At 37.3% G+C, this 25,828-nt stretch overlaps 1 protein-coding gene across 1 annotated transcript in view; it reads right to left on the reverse strand.

Moving 5' to 3' along the window:
• The window catches only part of LOC126254107 (uncharacterized), a 285,482-nt gene that overhangs the window by 88,104 nt on the left and 171,550 nt on the right, over window positions 1–25,828 (reverse strand). The window contains exons 5-8 of the mRNA XM_049955283.1: window positions 20,446–20,655; window positions 19,297–20,030; window positions 10,717–10,911; window positions 389–580 (exon numbers count right to left, since the gene is read on the reverse strand). Of these exons, the coding sequence (XP_049811240.1) occupies window positions 389–580; window positions 10,717–10,911; window positions 19,297–20,030; window positions 20,446–20,655 (1,331 nt within the window). The remainder of the gene's footprint in view (window positions 1–388; window positions 581–10,716; window positions 10,912–19,296; window positions 20,031–20,445; window positions 20,656–25,828) is intronic.

The raw sequence follows: 25,828 nt of genomic DNA on the forward strand, positions 1-25,828 counted from the left end.
TCCAATCCTCCAATATAAAAGCTGAAGCAATAGCAGAATAATCCATCAACAAAGTGCTACCTTATCATGTACCCCTCTTAATTTTGGCGGGAATTATCCTTTGTCACAAATACAGGATTTCAGGTTATAATGATAGCCACTAATTCAAAAATGTAGCCAATATAAAAAGTTTCTCCATTTCTGTTGATACTTGCTTTTCTCAAGTTTCTAAAAGGTTCCCTCAATTTTATGACTGGTTTTATATCACAGAAAATCTGTTACTACTATACCTACAATTATTCCCGCTGCTCCAGTGTAGGAACAAGTATACATCTGTTCTAAAGCTTTAATGTTGACGATAAAACATGTTATGGAAAATTACACTCTCATATATTCTACATAATATTACCTCGACACAGACCTCCTTGGACTTGGTGATTTTTTTACACTTTCAGAGGTATTTTTCGCAGGCGGTGAATTACTTCTAGTAGTCGGAGGAGACTTATTTGGACTCTTGGAACTTATGAGACTTTCAGAGTCTAATTTTCTTTCTGTTGATTTTCTTTCGTTTTTGGGACTAGAACTTGATTTGGGACTCCACCTGTAATAGCAGCAATTAAAAATAACTGAAATACAAGGTACAGAATACAAACAGTATGCTTTCATTTAACCCATGTCATTTTTATATACCATACCATATCGTACAGGGAACTGGAGAGATCAAAGTTAAAGATAGTGAGAATTAGTGCGAAGTTTGGTGGCAAGAAGAGATGAACTTTTTGTGAAGGAGGTACAGTGCTATAAATACAAAATCATGTAAGGGTAATACCGGGTTAGATCTCATTGTGAATAAGAATATAGAAATGCATGTAAGCTGCTATGAACACCATAGTGAACACATTATCATAGTCAAGTCAAATAAGAAACCGACACTGACCACAATAGATCCAAAGTTTATATACCAACTAGCTCTGCAGATGAAGAAGAGATTTAAAAAATTGTATAGTAATAATATAAAAGAAATTATTCAGACAGTTAAAGGAGATGAAAATTTAATTGTGATGGGTGACTGTTAGTCGATAGGAGGAAAAGAAAAAGACGGAAAAATAACAGGCAAAATATGGACTGGGAGAAAGGAATGAAAGAGACAGCCACCTGGTAGAACTTTGCACACATCATAAGTTAATCATCACTAACACTTGGTTTAAGAATAGCGAAATAAGATTTGCAATGTTATTATTTATTTAATTTATTTATTTTTTTGAAAGTCCCAAATACCATAACACACTGTGGTTTCATTCTGTCATCACGCTACAATGAGAAGTAAAAGCAGAAACACTCTAAGATTAGGAAATCTAAGAACAACAATTTTGTAATTCATAATAAAGAAAGTATATCGTTGTCTTTTTGGTAGATAAATGGTTTAATGTCTGTTTTTCATATGTTAATGTTACACTGGATGTCACCCAGGTGAAACGGCAGTTATATGTAATTTTCTCTTAAATGAATAACAATCCACTCCAAGATTGTGCCAAGAAACTTATTCAAAATTACCTTTCATAGAAATTAATGAAAGAAATAATCAGGTAATGTTAAATATGGCCTTCCTTAAATGGAATTGATTTATTTCACCTGATAATGTTGAGTGCCATTTGGTTCCAGTTTATTTACTAACACTTTAAAAACTGAACCAACAGAACTAAGAGATGATATCCAAATATTGCACTAAATGAGATTTTCATGTAAATAATACTGTTCAATAATCACATGGTCACGCAATTATTAAATAGATCGATTCCATAAAGTCTGTCAACCTAGCTGCTATTTTCTAATTACATGAAAGCTGAATGAAAACCCCCTTGATATTTAAAGTATTTGATTTAAAAGAAGGAATATCTGCTATCCATTGCAATTAGACTTGTATTGAAGGCAAAGATTAATTTGATTTTTTTTTTCTTTAACATGGTCTGTCCATTCTATAGTAACTTTTAAGTAAGGGAGGTGGGGTCTACTTATTCATTAATAGTAGTAGCAGGCCATATTACACTAGTGACCCTGACACGACGTACTGAATTCAACCTTATGTATGTATGTATGTAATTTCATGTCCTTTATTACTGTGTACTCAAAAACTTATGTTCTTTTTTAATGGTCAACAGCTGAAGAAGAGAGATTATTCTGAAAACATTAAATAAAAAGAGAGAGAATATTGATCAAATTTATCCTGAAGATAACAGGAAACTTTTTCAAATTTTTTGAAATAATGAATTTTGCATTTGTATGTGGCACTAACAATGAAAGGCAAAGGGATTACTGTTCTATAACTTATCAATGTGTGTTTTGTATGGATGTGGAATGGTATGTAATGGAACATGCACCACAGAGGCACAGGTTATTTTTCAAAATTTTTATGTAAACAGAATACAGGAATTTTCAGTCGAGATTATAGTCGATACGATAACAAAATTTTAGCACGTATCTTTCAACAGCTTTAGTTGACTGTTTAATTATAAGTCGTGTGCTACTACTGCTACTACTTATTTCAATGAAATAACTGCCAGAATTGACTTTAGCATAATAGCGAAGGTATTTAGCCATTTTCACAAGTATCTAAAAATTATTTTGAATCATATAAATATGTAAACGTCAGAAGGCCTAAAGAAATAGTTTCTGTTGAGAGCAGCGATGTGGAATTGTTAGCAGATGAACAAGAAGTATGAGGTCTCTGAATGGAAAAGGTGAATTCCGTGATAAGCAGAACTGAACTACTGGTAGAGTCCACGGAAGCAGGTCCTACCCTTTACCTGGATCATTTACCGAGCTTTGTAAATTTTTTAAAGTGATGCTATGCTTGAATTTAGAGCGTTGCTAAAAAGCAAATGATACAAATGAACACGAACCTTGAGTGTACTGCATCTGAAATGCATACTAAAGTAACTGCACAGTTAAGTTCCAATGGGTACACAAATTTTGAACAAGTAGCATCTGAACTAGAAACAAGACTTAATTCTCAGTTAAAAAAACAATTATCAGAGCATGAGGATGAAAATTTCTGAACTTAAGAAAGCATTTGCCAGAGGCTGTGACTAAACTCTCTAGACACGTTGATCAAATATAAATAGCTCAGCGAGCTTTAGAAGGAACCATTTAGCTCCTCGCTGGACATGTATAGAATCTTGCCGTTGAGTAAGAAAGACAGGAAAGTCCAATGGAAAGAGTAAAAATATCATGCTTAACTTCCTTCACTGGTTAAATCAAAAGGGTGATCAGTTTAGAGAGTGCTTATGGAAAGAACTACCTATAGTAGTGCAACACACTACTAATGACACTTTGTGAGGACAGACCAAATCTAACGAAGTAAATGATACTTAAACCATCACAATGACATGATGACAGGACTGAAGAAGTAAATAAAATTAAGACATGTCAAACATGCAATGCCTGCTGCTATTCGACCCACTGAAACGTACACTGTTTCATCGTGACACGTGATGTAAACAGATGTAACCACCAGCAAGTCAACCACTTTGTGATGTGCGGTGGCTAATGGTTTATCCTCTACACTTATTGAGCAGAGACTTCTAAAATATAGACAATTTCAGATGTTCACCCCGATAAGAGAAACCCACAACTGGCTATTTTTATTAAAAGTTTTCGGGGAGTGATGCCAAATAAGTCGATAGCTGTTTAGACAAAACAATTTGTGCTCACATACAGTCAAGGAGATGGTGCCTTGTGGGTCAGTGAAACAGCAGATCCCTGCCATTCTTATGCACAATTAGAGAAGGCCTCCCTATTCAATTATTGGTCCTCTAAAATTCAGGAGCATCTTCTCGTTACTGGTATGAACATATGTCACAACATGAGGTGATATGGCTTATAACACCCAAACACCCTGTTCATATTAAGCAAAAGCTGATACACATACACAACACTGACATGGATCTTCTCACATCAATCTTTGATTGTGTTGACCTCTCACATGAAGAGACCAAGTCATTCAATGGTAACAGTAATAGTGTGTCTGTTGTAAATGGTAAAAATCACTACTGTAACTGTAATAGAAATGGTAATGGAAGAAACAACATCACAGAGCTGCTTCATTGAAATGGTACAAATAACTGGCCAAATGATAGTGTAAACTTGCCATCTTTCAACAAGTGTACACAAAATGTTGCAAGGTACAGTGCTGGGTATTTTCAGAATGGAAATAACCCACAACATCTCTGGAATAATAGTCAGTGGAATAATTGGCATCCAAACATTGGAAATACGATACAAACAATTGGTAATAAGACAGTAATAAAGTGCCCCTGCATTTAACAATGTGATGGAGTAAAACTGGTGGTAACACCCATTTGTAAGACCAATTGAAATCATAGACGAGAATTGACCTAGCATCTCAGCTGCATCAAATTAAGTGCGATCCCATTTTGCCCTTGTTTGATGGTTGCAGTAAGAGTAGGGAGCAAGTCAAGTGACCATATAATGATGGTAAAGATATCTGGGACAAACAATGAATGGAACCTACAATGTGCAGAAAGCAGAATAATGATGTCGTCCAAGCTGCATTTTATGCCACTTTGGGTGGCATACCTACCACTGTGATAACTGACACAGGGGCAGCTACGAATGTAACATCTTTTGAATTAATTCAAAAAAATTGAGAGTCATCTACACCTGATACTCTCCCTGTCTGAAACTGTAGGATATTAGGAGCTAATTTTAAGAATGTCTGCATGCAGACTCATGTGGTTGTTCAGACAGGAAGTAGAGCCATAATGAGCAAGTTCTTTGTCATGGGAAATATATTGGTGAGCTGCATTTGGGGACTAGGATTTCTAAAAGAGAGGAATGCACTTGTAGTATATGTTTGTTATATGAATGTGGGAAAGAGGTGTCTTATTCCTAATAAGAAGTAATGTAGGGCATGGCAAATTTTTCCAAGGTGTTAAAGTTAGATTTTTGGGTGTAGAGGTATAGTATATGGACAGTCACTCCCCCCTCTACGCAGAGGACATGAGTTTGAATAATTATTACTGTTCTCAATGTATTATTGAACAATTATGCTTTACTCAAATTACTGAGGAAAAATACTATGTGGCTCTGGTCAAAAAATTCAAGCAGCATCTGCTGCAATCAAACACACTCTTCTAAATTCACAGTTGGTACAACATCCTGATATGTCTAAGGAATTTTGCCTGACTACTGATGCTTCCTGTTTTGATCTTGTTGATCTTGGGGCTTGTCTGTTTCAAATGGAAACCATAATGATAAACCTGAAGTTAGAGTAATGATATCTGGCAATCACATTTTTTTGGGACTCAAGAGTCTATTTTGTAAATGAACTCCAAGCTCTGCCAGTGGTTTGGACATTAAAAAGAGTTCAATTATTATGTTTACGGTAATCATGTGAAAGTCTTCTGTAACCACAAAGCATTAAACTTATATTTAAGCTGCATGCTTCTCCATATGCATCTAGCACACTGGTCTTTAGCTGAATAGGAGTAAAATTTGAAATCATTCATTTCAGTGGAACGGATAACATTATTTCAGACACTTTATCTTGGCTACCACAAGGTCTCCCAGAATTTTAAGAACTAGTTGAACAAATATCCAGTTTTAAAGTTGTTCTAATCAAGGCTCCACCTTTCCGAAAGTACTATCTAACATGTGTAGAAATATGGAATCTTCACAAGGTGCTGATCCCAGGTGGTGTTAAGTCTGACAGGCATTGCTGCAAGATACTTCAAGTAATACAGCGTGGCACTATATGTTGCACAATAATGTTCTGTTGTACCATCAACACTCACCGTCAGATTTATGGTGTGTTTGTACCCCTTCTACCACTTTATCAGAGTTAATATGGTACACCCATCATGTAAGGGGCACTTCGGCATTTCTAAATGTGCACAAAAATTAGGCAAGTACTGACATATTCCCAATATGAGTTGTCATAATCAACAGTTTCTGAGAACTGTTACCATTTGTCATACAGTAAAACATCTGACTGATGTGATATGTAGCTACACACAAGTCTTCCTAAGAATCCTCTAAAAACAATGTTCATATCAGCATTCCAGTCCGGGATCCTGGAGATGACGGTCATGCAGGTGTGAGGTGTGCTTGCTTGCTTTTGTGTGTGTGTGTGTGTGTGTGTGTGTGTGTGTGTGTGTGTGTGTGTGTATTTCCTTTTCTGAGAAAGTCTTTGGCCACAAGCTAATGTGTAAGTGTCTTTTCGTTGGGCCTGTCTGCAACCTAATATCGTCATTATACTGTAATCAATCTATTTTTTTCCTTGTATCACTGATATTCCAACCTGGAATTATTTGAAACTGGACAATTATGTATTTTTAATGACAGTAGTAGAAAATGAAGAGTTCAATGAGTTAGTTTCAAAGCCGAACACTAGGTACAAATTGCCTTCCACAAAACAGCTCACAAAAGTGTTGTAGCCACCGTTATGCGAAGAATAGAAAAACAGCTTACAGTTAACAATAAATGAAATAATTTTATTGCAAGCACTATTAACACATGGATTTCTGACAGTTCTGAATCGAAAATAGAAATTGTCTTTCACTTCATATTTCACAGTACTGCATAATCACATCAAATTTCAGAGAAAGTCATTTCTTCTCATTCTGTAGTGAACTTGAATAAGTTGCTGGCTGCAATAGTTATGGACTTAAATATTTAGAACAAATGGCAATACTCATTACTATCCAGACAGCAAACAATAAGACTACCGTTAATCATCTGCAGAAACATCATAATCCTTCTGCAGATCATATACTGACTGTCAATGAGCAATAAAAGTAAACAATTTTTTTCTTAAACATAAAGCAAAAATTTTACAATACTATACAGTAACACATTTTAAATAAAATAATGATGATTACATAAAAACCTCATGGGAAGACAGGCCATACAATTTTAAAATTACGTTGGATTGCTGAACTAGCTCTACCCTTATTACAATTGAAAGCATGTGTAAAAACTCTTTAAACTGCGAGGAAAAGCTGAATGACATGCCAGAGCTTTTTAATGCTGAAAACTGTTAAACATTACAAAATAACATTATTATAATGAATTGCTTTGATTCATTGATGACTAGTATGTGAATGAAGCTTACATCAGAATGACACTAACTTCACCACCAATTTGTGGCTTGGAACAATGTACATATTCAGTCCTACACCACAATGAACGGTGTTCAGCAACTTCTTGTTGTCTCTGGCAAAAACCTGGGAAACCTAACACCAGCAAAGATGTGGTGAAATCCGCATTCCTTGATGCTGGGTTTAAAAAAGTAGATCTGCATCATCATAGATTTCTTACATACAAGGGTTACACTTATGTATGTTCCATCTTCACAAGGTATTTGTTCATCATTTCCTTGTTCAATCTATGTCTCTCCTTCCTTTCAGGTTGTAGTTCGGTATTTTCTTGGGTAGTCTTTCTCCTTTCATTATATTCACATGTTGTTACCATCTCTCTACGCATTCAGTTATTTCCTCATTAGTAACACGTACAGTCAACGCACTTTGGACATATTCATTCTGTTGTGACAGTGCCACGACATTTAATAGTGCCGCCACGACAGTACGCGCAAACGGTGATAGAGGCGCTCCGCAACTCGGCTGAGTGCGGGAGCGCCACCTAGCTACGAACGGCGCCGGCCGCATGTCACAGCACGGCACGGCAGTCGAATAAGAGATACTGAATTGTTATCATGTAACCAGCTATTGTTTCTAAGTGAGTGTGTTTGAATATCCACACAATTATTGGTGATTAAAGGTTATAACACATTCTTTATTAAATACCTTCTTCTGTAGTCCTCAAGAATTTCACTTCTGCTGCTTATACCTTACTGTCATCTTTGTTTTTAATTATCCAACTCTCCCTTCTGTACAAAGTAATCTTGATACAGTAGAGAAGAGCAGAAACATGCAGCAAGAGGTCACAGAGGAAATAATGTACAGTTCGTTGGTGTGGCCATTGATACATTGAGTATATAAACAGGCATTCGAATTTAGAAACTAATATTTCATGGAAGGCTATGTTCAGAATTGATCACAAATATGGAATTAACGCACAGTTTTTTCCCCATGTTTTAAGAACTTAGTCTATAGTAGCATTTGACTATATCCCATAACTTAAATAGGAATTAATCCATACTTCCATACTAATATCATAAAAGTGAAAGTAACTCTGTTACCTTTTCACAACTAAACAGCTGAACCAATTTTGGCGAATTTTGTACAGAAATAGCTTGAATGATGAGGAAGAACGTAAGCTACTTAAAAGAAGGAGGGGGTGGGGGGTTAAGTAGGGAATAGAACATCTTTTTTTGGATCTGTGCACATAAACAACGTAAAAAAAATTATTGAATTAGTTGCATAATGTACACGTATAACATATAGTTACATCAATAGCTTGATGCATAAATGCGCACCCCACACATACTGCTTAGCAGAAATGCTGCATGTGCCGTGTCGTGTATTGGAGCAGCATGAAGGCAACAGGCATAACTGCATGTACAATAGCTTATTTACCGAGTGTAACGAAACTACTGAAATGCGAGTGCATCTGTAGGTAACAGCTAGTAATTCATATTTCAGTGAAAATCAAAAGAGGCTATGCCTGGAATTCAAATCCTAATACAATTCTAAATATTATCAAAATACAAAAAGCTTGCACAATGTGAGATTTTTTGACTGTCACGTTAATTTAGTCTTTATATGGAGTGAGGATACAAGCGTGATTCATTCAGTCACACATAGTATTTCATAAATATAATGATGAAGGAGAGCCTTCATGGATGGGGAACAAGTCAAGCAAGAGATTTTAATACAGAGCCTTTCATTGCTTTCTACCTTTTATGACTTTCACCAGATCTAGCAGATATTTTTACATGTGTACCTCCTCACAATTACGATAACTGATATTTCTTACACAAGTGCATGGTGGCAGCCCATGTCTTACAGACTTTTTTATGCATAGTAGATCATTTGGATGTGGTTTTGTGGCTCAGTGGGAAAGTGTCAGATTACAAATCCATAGGTCTTGAATTTAATCCCCAATCAATCCCAGGATTTTTATCTGTCACTTATCACTTCTTTCATCTCTCTGGCTATGTTTGTTGATGTGAAAAAAACCAAGCAGCACTGTGGTTCAGAATCCACATTACACCGTAAGTCTCCCTCTAACAGGACGATGCTTAGTAAAGCACTATGGTGCTCAAGAAAATCATCTTCAGACTGATGACTACTTTCCTTCTTTTTGTTTCAATCATTTGGAAAAATAGGGTATGTGTAATAATTTTCTTGATTTTCTAAGAACTCCCATAAAACATTGCAAAATCCTGTGCGGCACTATTCATAAATTATAAACTGAATAACATTGTTTGTTTCTAAGCTAAAAAGTAATTTCAGTACAAAGACATGCAGAGCACTAATAACAGAACTTATGTAAATGTTACATTAAAATAGCAACATAAACGCAGCTATCTGAGCCAATACAGCACAGATGGTTGATTTTGTTATATATTAATGTTATTATATAAAACGTCCTTGATTTTTAACGTTAATGACTAGTTACCAAACATAGAGAGACTTAAGTCATCTTTGTGTGTGTGTGTGTGTGTGTGTGTGTGTGTTTTACAAGTTTATATTAGTTCGTAGGAGTACGAGTACACACACACACACACACACACACACACACACACACACACACACACAAATAATAATTTGAAGCCTTATGAGTCTACTGCAAAAGGTAATAACAAAAATTTTTATTTGTTATTAGTTACACCTCTGCAATCCTGGTACACACTGAAATCCCCATGCCACAGTCAGAAACAAGCTGACAGAAGAGCCAAAACACAATGGCACAGCCCACTGATAAAGTGGAGTATCGTGCAGTAATTTGTTTTCAGCATATGAAGGGGAACAATGCTGCAACACTCCAAGCTGAGTTCATGGTAATGCATTACAACAGTCATATGACATAGTGATTAGGTGGCAGAGATGCTTCCAGGGTGGTCAAAGAAATCTGAATGATAAAGATCAAAGTGGCAAATCATCTCACTGCACAGAACCCAGATTCACAAGAGAAGTGGAGGTCTTTGTGCTCAGACACCACATAACCCAGAAAAATGCAAACATCTACAACTACTGTCTCTACCAAGTCATCTACCATGGAAAAAACTGTCACATTGAATGGTAAATATGTAGAGAAGAGTCAATACCATCACAAAGTTTCGGGTTTGCAGCTTTATTTTATTCAAGGTGTTAATTAAAAATTTATGATTACCATTTTTATGTATTCTACTATCTGTTGGCTACAACTTGATACTTCTCATGGAAGGTGCTTCGAACAGAGGAACTGGTTAAAGTCAGCTAGTGCTGCCTATTTTCCTGTCAGTGCCAATCTTGGTTAGCAGCAAATACTGTTTGTGGTAGTGGTGTACAGTAGTATTTTGTAATCTGTAGCAAAATGATCTCAGTTTTTATAGAAAAATAAAATAAAACAAATAAATAAATCCTTCAAATTACTGTTACCTTCATGCAATACCTTTGCTTTTGTACAAATACAAACTACAGGTGCAGATTTGTTTTATATGCCACCTGCCCGGCAAGAGTACTATATCTGAAAGGCAGAGATTGCTTGCATGTGCTCACCACAACATCCATGTGAAAGGCCAAGTTACAATGCATATACAGTAATTAACATTACCTTGAATCTTTTCTAAGTGATGACAATTTTTTTAGACGTCGTGAAAGTTTTCTTTCAAGTGGTGAATTACTTCTAACATCCGGAGACAGTCTTAATGGACTCTCTGAATTTCTGGGACATTCAGGGTACTTTCGTCTTGCTGTAATACTATATTTTCTACTCTGAGGACTGACACTTCTTGATCTGCTTCTTCGCCTTTAACAAAAGCATAGTGTGTAAAAATAATGTTCATTTAAATAAATAAACTGCATATGACACAGCATTTACCTTATACTACAAGGGTACAGAAAATGAAAGAAGTCAGTTTCAAATTTGAAAATAAGCATTTGCATTTGTGTTTCAAACCGAAAACAGTACAGTGTTACAAGTGAAATATGAGTGCATACACACATCTGATATGTGGCAAAATTGATTTTTATGTTGCAACAAAGTATCATTCATGTATAAGATACAGTTAACATTAAACAGAAAGCACTAATAAATGCTGAAAGAAAATTCTGAGAAGCTGCTTTTGTTTACTTAATTACGAAGAAAGTCCCATTAACTTTTCCATTCATTGAACACTTAAAACAAAACAGATCCTCCAATTACGGAGTGAAAATTAAACTTATCTGAAAAATATTATCTCTACCATGAATCTGATTTCACACATCCAGAGGAAGATATGGTATTTTATAAATAAAAAAATAAATAAATTATAGCTACAGCAGTTAAAATCTTTTACTTGATATGTGGGTAGCTGTAGTGTGGCATAGTGCAAAGAAGCAGCCTCCTTGAAGAATGTTTAGATCCACTATCAGGCACACCCAAGAAATGCTTGCTTGAACAGCCCTTTTTATTATGATATAAAAATTGAGGTACTATATAATAATAAAGAAATTTTAATAGTTGTCATGTGTAAAGGTTATGAATGTAAAATTCAACTAGTCCAGGAGACCCCACATGGAGACTTCTATGTGTCAACCCAACATCAGTAGTGTGGAAATCATCCTAGACAGACAACACAGGTTGTCTGGTAGTGAGATTCTTTCCAAGCCTGTTCTCAACATCATCTCAGTCTCGGTGGTGAAGAGAGATAGCAGAGCTGCTTACCAAGTGCAAACCACAGTACTGCATCAAATTCTTGTACGAGCCACAAGAGAAGAACTACACTTTCTGGACACCAGCCAATATCAGCTATGCTGATATCAGCTTTATATTGGGAGATTTTCGCTGTCACTGGCAAGGGGCTACCATAATACCAATGAAAACAGAGCTCTGCTCGAGAAATGGGCAAAGGCACACTATCTTCAGTTGATACATGACAGCAAACAGTAGGTGGAAAGAACAGCAGGTGGAGCAGGAATCAGAAAAATGGCTCAATACAAGGAAGTGTCATGGTACCAATACTAAACAACATGTACACAAATGGGTAGGCAACACAAAATTACACTGGGCAAGACATATACGCTGCCAACAAAGCAGTGGCACCCCAAGGTTAAAACTTTTCAGAGGTAAAAGAGAAACTGACAAAAACTTTGAACATAATCTATTTCTATTACAGTGTTAACCACCTGAAGCCAAATCACAGCAAGATGTCAGTCTGCAATTTCCACTTAAATAACCAAGAAACATTATGAGAACTCAATGCGTTGTGGTGACGTGTGGTAATGTTCACAGCTGAAATAAGTAGGAATGGCCCTGGGCTGCATTCTGACCTATAAACAGCACAGCATCAACACCGAAATCAAGGTATGTGCCAAGAACAGCACTAGAAGGTCAAGGACATGCAGAACATGGGATGCCAAACCGTGATCATTGCTGAATCCCCAGTTATTGGTGAAGTCAGTTATGGCACTTTGTGTGTCTGTTGCAGAGTACACTGGTCTTATGTGGAGCACATCTGCACATGTGAAGAAGATGGACACTGCAGTGAACAAGCCAGAGCAGATGGCAATTGAACACCTGACATGCAGAAAAACTGAACTCTCAATGGTATTGTCCTGACCCCCCCCCCTCCCCTCCCCTCCCCATGTGCACTGAGACATTGTGTCACACATGGAGTAGGTGAAGATGGAAACTCACTTCTGTCACCCAACACATGGATCACAGCCTCCTGGAAGATGTCTGCAGTCCAGGAAAAGCTCCATGCAAAGGATGCAATGCAAGTCCTCATGGATCCCCAGAAGCAATGGACGGAAAGACTGAGGACAGAACTGGAGAACCCCAACATCCTCCCAGAAGAAGAGCCTATCTTTGACAGTACATTCCCATACCCTGTGATGTAAACTTTGAACAGAATGAGGGGGAACTGCCATGTTGCAAGACCAACATGCTGTTGCTGGGCCGCCTCCTGGAGAGAGCTGATGTTTTAAGTGAATGTGGTGAGTTACAAGATCCAAACCACTATAGTGCCACCTGTCGGATGAATTTGCCTAATATAAGACCATTCTGCAGATGGTCTCTGGAAACAACTTGTTTAGATGGAAATTTTATATATGGTATAGTTCACAACACAGCTGTGATTAGAAGTGCGCAAGTGACTACATCAGTCATACACACTGCACAATGACAAACATTCACTGTATCCTGTTTAGTGCACCATACATATTCGTCACTACACATTTGAAAACAGCATTATTTTGCATACCTTCAAAGGCACAGATATTGAATTTGGTCACTGAAGAGCTGCAAAGTTTGTTACATCAGCACACAGCACGTGTTTCTCTTTTGTTTCCCAAGTACCTAAACCTTTTTACCTCCACACTGGTGGTCACAGTATGCCACAAAAGCAATCCATGGTGCAAAACAGAACGAAAAAATGGAACATCAAAATATATTTCAACGACAGTTATCTAATTGATGCATATTCCAATCAAAGTCACTTGTATGACCCATCCAAGTTGTAAACTACAAGAGTTTCATTGTTGTGCAAACATACCTGGCTTTTGTGCAGCAACAGTTCCTTATCCTGATAACCAATGCATCACCTAACATAATTACTTATTCAAGTTTCCATTTAAAGTATCCTGAAGTTCACCTTTAAAAACATATCCACTCGATTTTTTTTTTTATTATTTAAATCATGAAATACAATTTGAACCAATATGAAATTAAGGGATCAGTTAAAAAACCTGTAATTTTCATGGTAAAATTAAATATCAGGCAATAGAGCTCTTAACACTTTCATGGTGATTGTTACAGCTGTAATTTTAATCATGAGCTACTGGATTGAACACACTTACCTAGTGGCACGTGGGATCAACCTTTGCGCTGATGATGACAGTGGTATGTCATGACATGGACTCCACAAGATACCAAAAGCAGTGGGGAATGATCTTCATCCTTGACTGTTTAACAGCAGCCTACAACTCACAGAGATTGGCCCGAGCTGGATCCAAATCCTGCACATCTTGCTTGTCGACTTCTCAAATGCACTCAACAGGACTGAGGTGAGGTGACCAGGGAGCCACACAAGTACCACTCATCCATGGAGTGTTCTGCTTGTCAAACCATACTAAGACAATTCAGGAGTGATTATGTGGTGTTATCAGTTTCTTGTGGCATGCTGTACATACTCCAGCCACAAGAGAAATCACTGACAAAATCCATGATATGGTAATCAAGGTTGCCAAATAAAAAATTCATGAGAGTGCTGGGACTGTACACATCTCAACTGAGTGAGTGCATAATATCCAACATGGAGAATTGGCTATGAAGAAGCTGTGTGCGATGTGGGTGGCAAATTGCTCCCAGCTGACCAAAAGTACATCTACCACAATATTTCAAAACAACATCTGTTGAAGTTTAATCACAATCCACAAGACTTTTTGCACCAATTTGTAACTGTTGAGTGAACTTGGGGCCATCACTTCACACCCAAGTCAAAATGGCAGTCACAACAATGGACAATAGCTAGTGAAAGTGCACTGAAGGCAAAGAACATTTTGTCAGGTGGTGGATGGTGGCCCATGTCTTTTTTTTTTTTTTTTTTTTCTTTTTTTTTTTGGGGGGGGGGGGAATCCCAAGGAACGATCCTTATAGATTTCCTGTACACAGGTAGAACCCTAATTGGATCCTATTATGCTTCACTGTTGGAGCATTCGAAACTTGCGTGGCTAAAAAAGGACTCAAGTTTTAGTGCAAAGAAGTGCTCTTTCACCAGGACGATGCACCATCCCGTACATCAGTGACAACACTGGCAAAAGCACATGAATTGGGATTTCCTCATCTACCCTATTCACCAGACTCAGTCCCAAGTGACTTCATGTTACTTAACTTGAAACTTTGTCCTACTGGGAAGAAACATTCATCGGAAGAGGAACTGATAGTTGCAATCAATGAGTTTTTTCAGAGTCTGCCAGAACCAATATTTCTGATGGGATGAAAAAACTGGAGGATCACTGGACTAAGAGTTTATCCTTCAAAGGAGACTACATCGTGAACCATGGTGCGTAAGGCGAGTTGTTTACAAAACAGGAGTGCCCTTTCTCTAACACATCAGCTATCTACTTCAAAATCTTATGTGTGTACACTAATGCTGACATAAAACGAAGTTCTGGCCAGAATGATCATCAGCATCTACAATAGAGCTCTTTTTTCCCCTCTTTCAATGTTATGGACATCAAATATAGGAAAGTGATTTTTTGTTAACTCATCCTAACATACAATGCTGTTTCAGTTACCTGCATATCAAAATGGCAAGGACTTTACATAAATGGGTACTCTGTCCTAACAAACACATTCGACACAAAATCACCTTGCAGGCATGGAACTATCAGATGATTTAAGTTTTCCCACCCAAGGACTTGTTGATATGGTTCTCAGGCATTACTTCACATGTATCTTGCACAAACTCATCTTCATTAGAAGAGATTATGCAACTGCTAGTGTGATCCCACAACGCTACTTATGCGCTAGTATGCGCCAGCAATGTGAACCACAGAAACTTTGGGGGAAAGAGCGGTTAACACAGTAGCAAAGCCGAATTTCCTCAATGCAAGAGTGCCCATATTAAGGGGCAAGGGGTTCCACCATTCCCTCCCCAGTTCTTGAGGAAAGGAAAAAATGTAGCCTAGTCAGGTGTTTTTCTTTCAACAAAACAATTTAAAAGTTGGTATTATGCTGGTTTTTAATGGGATTGGAACTGGAACTTTTTTATGGCTTCTTACAAGATGCTATTCGTCTTTCAAAGTATTAAAAATATGCCATACCCCCGGGCCTTGCCACCCTTTAAACTACTGTATTAGCCCTTGCCTCAATGTAATTACACTCAACCCTAAGTGGTGCATTCTTATGAACAGCTGCTCTTTTGCATAATAGTGATGACTTATTCATCATGCACAATGCTAGTTTCCCAGTCAGAGGACGAAGTTGTGAAAAAGAAATTACTGTTAAACTGCCATTTTGTTTATCTGTTGATGACCAATGTAATCCCATTCACACTTTAGTGTATTTTGGTACCTTGCTACCACCAGCATGCATTAGGTACAGTAAATCGCACAAGCTACATATGTTTCTGGTGTAAATTGTGTCTTTCTTTCGTGTGCATGATTTGTATGGCCCTTTTCTGCACACACATAAAATCTCATTCACACTACTGTCATTGAAGAATTGTGCTCAACACAACAGAGCAAAACTTGTACTTGGGTGAATGGTAATGCTTTTCCAGTCTTTTCAATCTTCAGAAATGACCAGAAACATTTGGTAGAATAACAACACTCTCCAAAATTTGAATCTTGTATTTGATTCCTAGGAGTAGGTAGGAACACAGGTGGAATTTGTATCTATTGATATCCTTGTTGGAACAATCTTGAGTTGGCGGAATACACAAATTGGCAGAACACTGGAAGGAAACTTTAAGATTCAAACTGTGAAATTTTTTGCTGCTATTACGAGGGCTATCCACAAAGTACATTACGTTTTGGAATTAAAAATAAATAAAGTATTGGACATTTTTTTTATTATATACAGATGAAAGCCACACTTAGATACTACTTTTCTACATAGTTGCCATTTAAATTAAGGCACTTATCGTAGCGATGGATGAGCTTGGAAATTCCTTCATCATAAAATTCAGCCGCCTGCGCCCTCAACCACGTGGTTACCTCTTCTTGAAGCTGTGCGTCGACATCAAAATGCTGCATAGCCAACCACTTCTTCATTGCTGGGAATAAGTGGAAGTCGCTCGGTGCCAGGTCAGGACTGTACGGCATATGAGGAAACAACTCCCACTTAAAACATTCGAGAACTTCACGAGTAGCATTTGCCATGTGGGTCCGGGTGTTGTCGTGAATCAGCAAGCTCTTTGAGCCCAACTTTCCCCTGCACTTGTTTTGTATTGCTCTTCTGAGGTTGTGCATAGTTTGGCAATACCTTTGAGAGGTTATTGTAGTGCCTCTTTCCAGGAAATCCACAAAAATCACACCTTTTCTGTCCCAAAAGACAGTCATTACGTGGTTGAAGGCGCAGGCGGCCGAATTTTACGACGAAGGAATTTCCAAGCTCGTCCATCGCTACGATAAGTGACTTAATTTAAATGGCAACTATGTAGAAAAGTAGTATCTAAGTGTGGCTTTCATCTGTATATAATAAAAAAATTTCCAATACTTTATTTATTTTTAATTCCAAAACGTAATGTACTTTGTGGATAGCCCTCGTACAATGTGATCACACTGAAATGAGACCAGGGTTTATCATCTTGCCAAACATAAGGTATCAGAGACATTTGATCATACTATATGTTGGATTAAGGTGGAAATTTTTTATTTCACTGCTGTAATGCAACTGCTATTTGTTGTCCCCTGCTTAAACTGATCACGAAACAATATTTTATTTCTGGTTCACTGAGAAGCAACATAATCTTTATAGCTCTCTTTCTGGTGGTAGTGGTTGTATTACTGTAAAGAGAAAAAGTATTCGCCATCATCCGATTGCTAACTACTTTATCTCCCATAAGTTTTGAGGTAATTGTTAAGTTTTTAATTAATTATTTATCTTTGCCTTACAGCTGTAGTATTTTCCTTGCCAGACGCAATGACAATCATGGTGTCACCTGCATTCAACAGTATGATTGCATTTCATTTGGGTTAAGGTCATGTTCTTTTCTGTTCTATAAAAAATGTCCTCTGTAGCCTGTTTTGTTAGATTGCACATCACTCTTATGATATTTACAACAATACCTTCGGTAAAATGTGTTAATTGGGATTATGAAACTGCTATCCTTGCAATGTAATGTCACTGCAATATGATGATACACTCTGCAAGAAAGATTTGAAGCTCTCCTGGAAATATTCAAACCTAAAATTGTTGGAATTTTCTTTCTGAAACCAACTTGCTTACATTAAAAGTGTTTATAGCTAGGCCTATAATTGTTAATAATAAATATTATAATAACCATTACTTGTTATTACAATACAATATCAGGTTGTTACGGTTTTATACTACATTCACAATGCGCATTACAAATATGAATTATTTCAGCTTTAATGATAGTTGAGGAAAGAAGCTGCAGCTTAAAGTACACCCCAGTCTTGTGAGTTTTAGTCATTAGTGAAACGTTCAATTTAATTGTTGCAGCTAAGTTAAATGAAGAGTGTCATTGAGTAGCACTCTGGTAAACAAAGAAACATCAAAGTTGACCAGGATGTCGCCTGGTCCAAGTTTTAGTTTCTTCAGCTTCTCAGTGAAATGTCCTGAGACCTTTATGCCCTTCCTAGGAAGTGTTCTGAGGAGCAATGGGTAGTCCACCTGTTATATAAGAAGTGTAACAGAGTCAATTACTTGGCGAAGTGACAACAGGAAAAGGAATGTCGGGTAAGACCTGCTTTCTTTGTATGGGTATTGATTGTTGTTTGCTGCACAGTGTCTATGTTTCCTCTTATCAATATGTATGATGGCCAATTCATTTCATTGCTGTTGTTATTCTTCTGTAAGGTATAATTAATAAACTGCTCTTCCTAACACAGTATGCCCACATTCCAACTAAAGACCTTTAAAGATTTCGTAATACTTCTTGAAGATGTCTGTATTTCTCCCTGGAACACACTATATTTGAAATATTCACAACCAATAAACACATGTTAGGTCTTTCAGAGAGATTTTGACAACTGTATTGAAGAACTTCCATCATGTTGGAGTAGGTGTGGGCCAGCAACTTCTCTATGTGCTGTAACTGTTAATTGCACATTTTTGACATGGTTTTCAAATCTTCGAAATACCATTTTTGACTGTTATGATGATCTGAAAAAGGGTCTCGGTCCAAATCTAGTCATTGAGCGAAAAGAACGTAAAATTTGCAATTTTGGACTGGTTTCTGTTGTACTGAACTGTATATAAATTGTTTGGTAATTTCTCCATGCTCTGAAGTGCACAAACTAATGAAATCATTTCCTATAAAGTTATATACGTTTCTAAAATGATGATTAAAGCACTGATGCCAGTTTACAAGATGAGATAAACTAAAATACAAACTATTTAGTTGAGGCATATGCTACATCTAATTTATAGATCTAGCACAGGCAATCAAAACTTCAATTTAACTGCATTGAACTATATTTGCAGTAACAAAAATATTTAGCAATGATAAAGAAATTGACTAACCTGTAATGTCTTTTCAACACTGGAGATTTTGAGCGTGACCTCAATGGATGATATCGTTTTTTTGTATATCGGCTATGGAGGTTGCGACGAGGTGGGGAATGTGTTGGGCTGCGGGAAGTGACAGTGGAACACTTCTTCACAGCTGACTGTAGTCTTTTACGACTATGCCAGGAACGTGATGGGCTTGGTGAGCTGCTACTGCCACCTCGTCTCAATTTTCTTTCATAATGCACAGCACGTGGCTTATATCTTAGAGGTGCACTGCTGTGCGGAGAACGTTTCAAACCTTTATGAGAGCTCAGCTGTTTTGTTGATGGAAATGGAAGAGAACGATTTGGAGAAATAGATGAAGATCTCTGATCATGTGTTTTAAGTGATGGAGATCTCTTCATACTTGAGCAGTGTGCAAGATAATCTAATGTTCCTAATGTTTTCTTTTTAGATTCAAGATAATCATCAGAAGAAAAAGAAGAGACATCAGACAGATCATCTTTTCCATTATCTTCTTTCTTTTTCTTATCATATCTCTTTTTTGTCTTTTTCTTCTTCTTCCTCCTGTTTTTCCTTCTTTCTTTCTTATAGTCAATGTCATTTTCACTTAATTCTGCTGTGACAGCCTTGTCAACTGATTCTACACGTGGTGGAGATGTCATGCTATCAGGGGAAATGGCTTCAAGAGAGTCACATGCTTCAAGAGCTTCCAGATTTTGAATTATACTCTTAACCAGGATAACCTAAACAAAAAGAGAAAACAAAATAAGGAAGGAATGTAGATCTTACAGTCTGTAGATAGAATTTAATGAAAAGTTCATAAATTTTTTACGTAATTTGAATCAAAGTTAATTTAGTTTGGATGTCACACTATGTAAATGAATAATGACCAAATAGTTCCTTCATGCTTTATATTTTACTACTTGATACAATCTTCACAGAACAAGAAATTATAAATATCCAACCATCTGTACAATTAATTAATCTTATATTGAGACACAAAATTTTTGTTGGTGAAATCTATGAATAATAAAGAAACAATTTAGGAGCTATTTCATGCATTCACTTAGCAGGAAAGAGAAAGATACATAGGAAGGGTGAAGAAAGATCAAAAATAATAATGCACAGACAAAGCATGAAAACCTAATATCTGATTACCTCTTCAATATCACTCGATGGCCTGCGAGATAATCTTTGTTCATCAAGTGGTGATCTCCTCTCAAAAATAACTGTTTCACAACTAGAAAGAGAAGCCTCTGATGAAGCATGTTTAAGAAGTGCAGTTGATTCATTTTCTGATATGGCTGCTTCACTGTCCTCAGGTACTGGCTCTGGAACTTCCTCCTTAAGAATGGTACCTACCTGAAACTAATTTCACAGAACTTACAACTTTGTATTCTGTAAATGGTCCATCATTGTCTCAGAAAAATGCTATGCAAGGTTGAGCATGGCAGAAACAAAAATACGTGAAAAGAATGTTAAAACTTCCGGTGTGCATACTGACTGCAAATCACATATTACTGATCTTTTATGTTGCATAAGATTCGTAACATTTGTTCTGCATATTACTGCTGACTTCAATGATGAAAGTATCTAAATATCAGCTTATGTTGCTTAATTCCATTCATTACTGTCATCTGGGACAATATTCTCCATCAATTCTACACCCAGACACAAAGTATTTATTGCAAGCAAGCTAAAACTTCTCACATTGTTTATTTTTACTCATAAAATGAAAAAGTTTGAAAGGATCAGAAGTTGACATCTTAACTGAACTGAACTTAAGTACCTATAAAGGAAAAGTTACATTCTGGAATGTGAAGAAGACATATTTTACTCCACTCCTTTCCACGAGTAATCTCTGGTTAGCTGGTAATAACCATTACCTACAAAACATTACAAACAACTATTGTATTCAGTGGATCCAGCAATGCTGAAATGGAGGACGTATTGGTACTTTGCTCACAAGAACAGCACAAGCCTTCTAGCCCACAAGTGCAGTGCGAACTGCAGGATCCTGGAAATGTCAACAAGCTGCCAGTGATACGTGGTTACTACCATTCATGAGAAGGTAAGTGCTACTCTTACTGCATGAGTCTGCTTTTATGTTTTTGAAATAAGGTAAGTGAGCAAGAGGATTTTCGGATGTATTTTTTACTGTGTTTCAATTCAATTAACAAAGTGTCAATGTACTGAACTACAATAAACAAGGGTAGGGCAGCTAGGTGCAGTCAGGAGGTTAGACAGAGGGTGGAGGAGAAGGAGGAGCATCTTTTCAGCCCAGTAACCAATATAACAGATTAATTTTGGGGAAAAAAAAGTGTTCAGCCCACAATGCAGCATTAGAAATTTATTGAAAAACTACCCAAGAATTCCTCATTGAAATTAGTGAAATTATTTTAAAGTGAAATTAATTACTAAACCAAAGATAGCTGACTTTTATTATTTGTGAAATCAGCTGCATAAGAAAGACAGTAAGTTAGTCCAGACAGAAGTTTGTACATGGGCAATTTCCCACATTAAGATAGCGCTTCTTGAGTCAGCATGCTGCCTGCCCGACATACAATGCAGGACATTACCAATTTTAATAACTTGTGCTTCCCATCAAAGAGTCAGGGAGTTCTTTCCACAAATCATAAAAAAGGGATGAAACATCTAAATGAATATGCTTGCTATGCACAGATTACAAGACAGTAAAATTGCTGAGACAAAAAAAGAGGTGCTCCCCCACCATCCACCTGAGACAAAAGAATTGTGGTCTTGTAAAGAGTAAATTTATATTAACGACTAACAAAAAACTTTTTAAAGAATTAGTTCAGCCTGTAATATTGTTACCAGAGAAGACACCCACGTGTGTCTCAACAGGCTGGTGCAAGTTTTCAGTAAGATGTCACTTTGAAGATTTCGTGTCACTAGCTTATCCCAACAATCTTAGCAGGAAAAGGGGACCTACATTTTCACATAGAACCCAAACCACAGGTCATTACTGTTGAATCTTCAAAATCTTCAAATCACTGAGATGAAGGTTAGGTTGAAGAAGATTGAAATATTTCATGGTATGATTGGGATTCAATATCTCAACCTTTTCGTTCCTAGGTACACACTTTATCACTTGGCCCAAAATCAACAATCTACAACCAAATTATTTGTAAGCTAATAAGCAAACAAGCCAATGCAAAATAATTCTCTCTGTTTACTACAGGCTTGGATCCAGCAATCATTTCCCTAAGTGATCTGATCTTACAAGGAGACCGAGCGAGGTGGCGCAGTGGTTAGACACTGGACTCGCATTCGGAAGGACGACGGTTCAATCCCGCGTCCGGCCATCCTGATTTAGGTTTTCCGTGATTTCCCTAAATCACTCCAGGCAAATGGCGGGATGGTTCCTCTCAAAGGGCACGGCCGACTTCCTTCCCCATCCTTCCCTAATCCGATGAGACCGATGACCAAGCTGTCTGGTCTTCCCCAAACCAACCAACCAACCTTACAAGGAGACCTTACGGACTGGCCCTATTTGATTTTCTTCATACTTATAGAATTTATACAGCAAGAATTCCTCATCCTCCTCCATCTTCTAGAGCCATCACAGTACGAAATGGAGTGTGTATGTGTGTGTGTGTGTGTGTGTGTGTGTGTGTGTGTGTGTTTGTGTCACAAATCTGTGAGTCTGGGCATGTTTTTTATGGATGGCATTTGGACTGCTATGACTACTATGCAATTCACAATTAAGTGTCTGGCAGATGATTCACAGAAGCACTTTCACTCTATTTCTCCTCTCTTCATCTCTGGAACTGCGTGCAGGAAAAACAAAGATTTAAATCTTTCTGTACAAACTCTGATTCCTCTATTTTTCCCCCTAGATAGCTGGGTCTCAACAAAATATTTTCATATTTGGAGGAGAAAGATGGAGTTTGAAATTTCACTAGAAGATCTCGCCACAGTGAAAATGCCCCCCCCCCCCCCCTCCTCCTCCTCCTTTTACTGACCGCCACCCCAACTTGCATATTATGTCTGTGACATTCTCTCCCATATTTCGCAATTATACAGAATGAGCTGCCCTCCTTTGAACTTTTTAAATGCCCTCTGTGAACCATATCTAGTAAGGATCCCATATCACGCAGCAGTATTCCAGAGGATGGACAATTGTAGTCGAGGCAGTTTTGTTTGTATGCTTGTTGCATCTTTTAAGTGTTCTACTAATAAATTACAGTCTTTGGTACACTTCTCCAACAGTATTATCTATTTGATTGTTCCAATTCAAGTTATTTGTAACTGTAATCCCTAAGTATTTAGTTGAATCCACAGCCTCTGGATTTGAGTGATTTTTTGTGTAACTGGAATTTAGTGGATTCCTTTTAGTACTCATGTGGATAACTCCACATTTTTCATTATTTAATATCAATTATCATTTTTCACAACATACATATACTATGCCTAAATAATTCTGCAATGGATTTTTGCATCTGTTGATGAGACAATAAATGTCACCACAAGAATGACATTTTCCGAATCCGTGCTGAGTATGTATCAACAGATTCTTGTATCTGTCATGTCTGTGGTGGAGTGAAGGTTGTGGTGGTATCATTGTTAAGTATAAAACACGCAGTTCTAAAATTTGTGTGCGTGCCCGCATCTGCTTCTGTGCGCGTGTATGCACCCCTGCTTTCTATATAGTACCTCTACCTCATCTTAAGTATGCCTGCAATTCCGTATGCCTGTTTATGTGTATGAGTTATCATATACCACATCTTTCATTTCTGTGATGTGCTGGAAATAACTGAAGCAGAAGTATTAAATATCAGTACTGTATTAGAATGCATCACTAACTGCTTGCAGAAAAAAAATTGCCCACAAGAGCTCATTTACATCAATTTCCTCCTGTATAATAAATTTCTTCATCATGTGTATCCAGTCTTATTTTATATTTTATACTTCTGGTTTAGAACTTCTGGATGCAACATAGGCATAACATCTACACTTCTCCTGTAGTCATCGCAAATTTGTGGAGAGAAAGGCTGAAATACTGGCAATGCCACTCAAGTGTGATCTTATATTATGTCCTTCATCACTGAGAGTGGTATTTTTGTTGATATTCATTCCCATTTTACTGTCTCAGTTACTGCTCATACTTTATTGTCTTCAAGAATGGAACTTTAATGCACACATTCCTATCTGTTCTGGATGTTGGCAACCATCTTCGCACTGCTTTTCCTGTCACTTGCAGCAGCTCTAAATAGCTCTGTAGATGTTTTAGAGGGTCACGTTCTGACGTTCTTAAGTCAGGATATTCTTTTCTGGCCAATGCTTCTCTTCCCTGGTATTTTTCCTTGCAGGATGGTCTGGAGGAGATGGTAACTGTTGTTGTTCTGCATGATGTGTCCCAGGTACTGGAGCTTTCTTGCTTTCACAGTGGCCAGTACTTCTTTCTGTTTCTTCATTCTTCGTAGAACCTCGACATTTGTGATATGTGCTGTCCACAGTATTCTTAGCCTTCTCCTTTACAGCCACATCTCAAAAGCCTCCAGCTGCTTACCCAACGATTCTGTCAGAGTACATGATTCCAAGATGGCCGCCGAGTAAGTGACGCCAGAAACCATTTCCAGAAAGTTAAGTGATTTAGACAGGAATATAATTTAGTTTAACGCCAACAACAAACTAAATACGTGCATTAGTGTATCATTTAGTCTTGCCATTAAAGGTTTGACTTTTCTTTGCGTATTTTTTCAGAAAACACGAAAAGATCGTAACTTCGCGAAGTCGCGCTTAGGCTTAAATTTTGTAAACGTGTTTGTTTATTGTTTCACGGTAATTTAACTAGTTTCTCGGTAACAAATAAGTAAACTACCGGAAATAGCGTGTAACTTCATTGTTTTAATACAGATTTCAGAAAAACAGCGTAACTTTATATCAGAAACTTGCCTATATACATTTGTTTATAGGCCTAATTCTCGTAACGTTTTTGGAGAATCAAAGTTAAAGTACCTCGTTTAATTGTCCTTTTTTTCATTCAATCGAGTGAAATATATAATAAATAGCGTATACCTTCATTGTTTTAATACAGATCTCAGAAAAACAGCGGAATTTTAAATCAGAAACTTGCTTGTATACATTTGTGAATAGGCTTAATTCTTGTAACGTCTTTTTTGATTTTCGGTAATTTAATTGATTTATTCTAGCTAAAGTATTATTTTTGCCATGAGTGAGAAGTACCTGACTTGCAGTAGAATTGTTAGTTCCGGGGTTTGGTGTGATGGATGTAGTAGTTTTTTTCACTGGGGGGATTGCAGTGGCGTGGGTGTTGGGAAAGTGGATCAGGCTCATCAGTGGTTATGTAGGATTTGCAGCAGAGATAGGAAGATAGTGGAACAGGAGGGGAAAATTGCTGCCCTTCAGGCTGAGCTACATCAGGCTAGGGAAGATCTGGATAGGTTAAGGAGGGAGAAGGGCAAAGAGAGGTGGGAAGTGGCAACAGGTAGCAGAAGGAACACGCCTAGAACTGAGTCTGACAGTTTTGTGGTGAATGTCAAAAATAAGTTTGACC

The sequence above is a fragment of the Schistocerca nitens genome, chromosome 1, assembly GCF_023898315.1.
Source record: "Schistocerca nitens isolate TAMUIC-IGC-003100 chromosome 1, iqSchNite1.1, whole genome shotgun sequence".
NCBI classification, from domain to species: Eukaryota; Metazoa; Arthropoda; class Insecta; order Orthoptera; family Acrididae; genus Schistocerca; species Schistocerca nitens.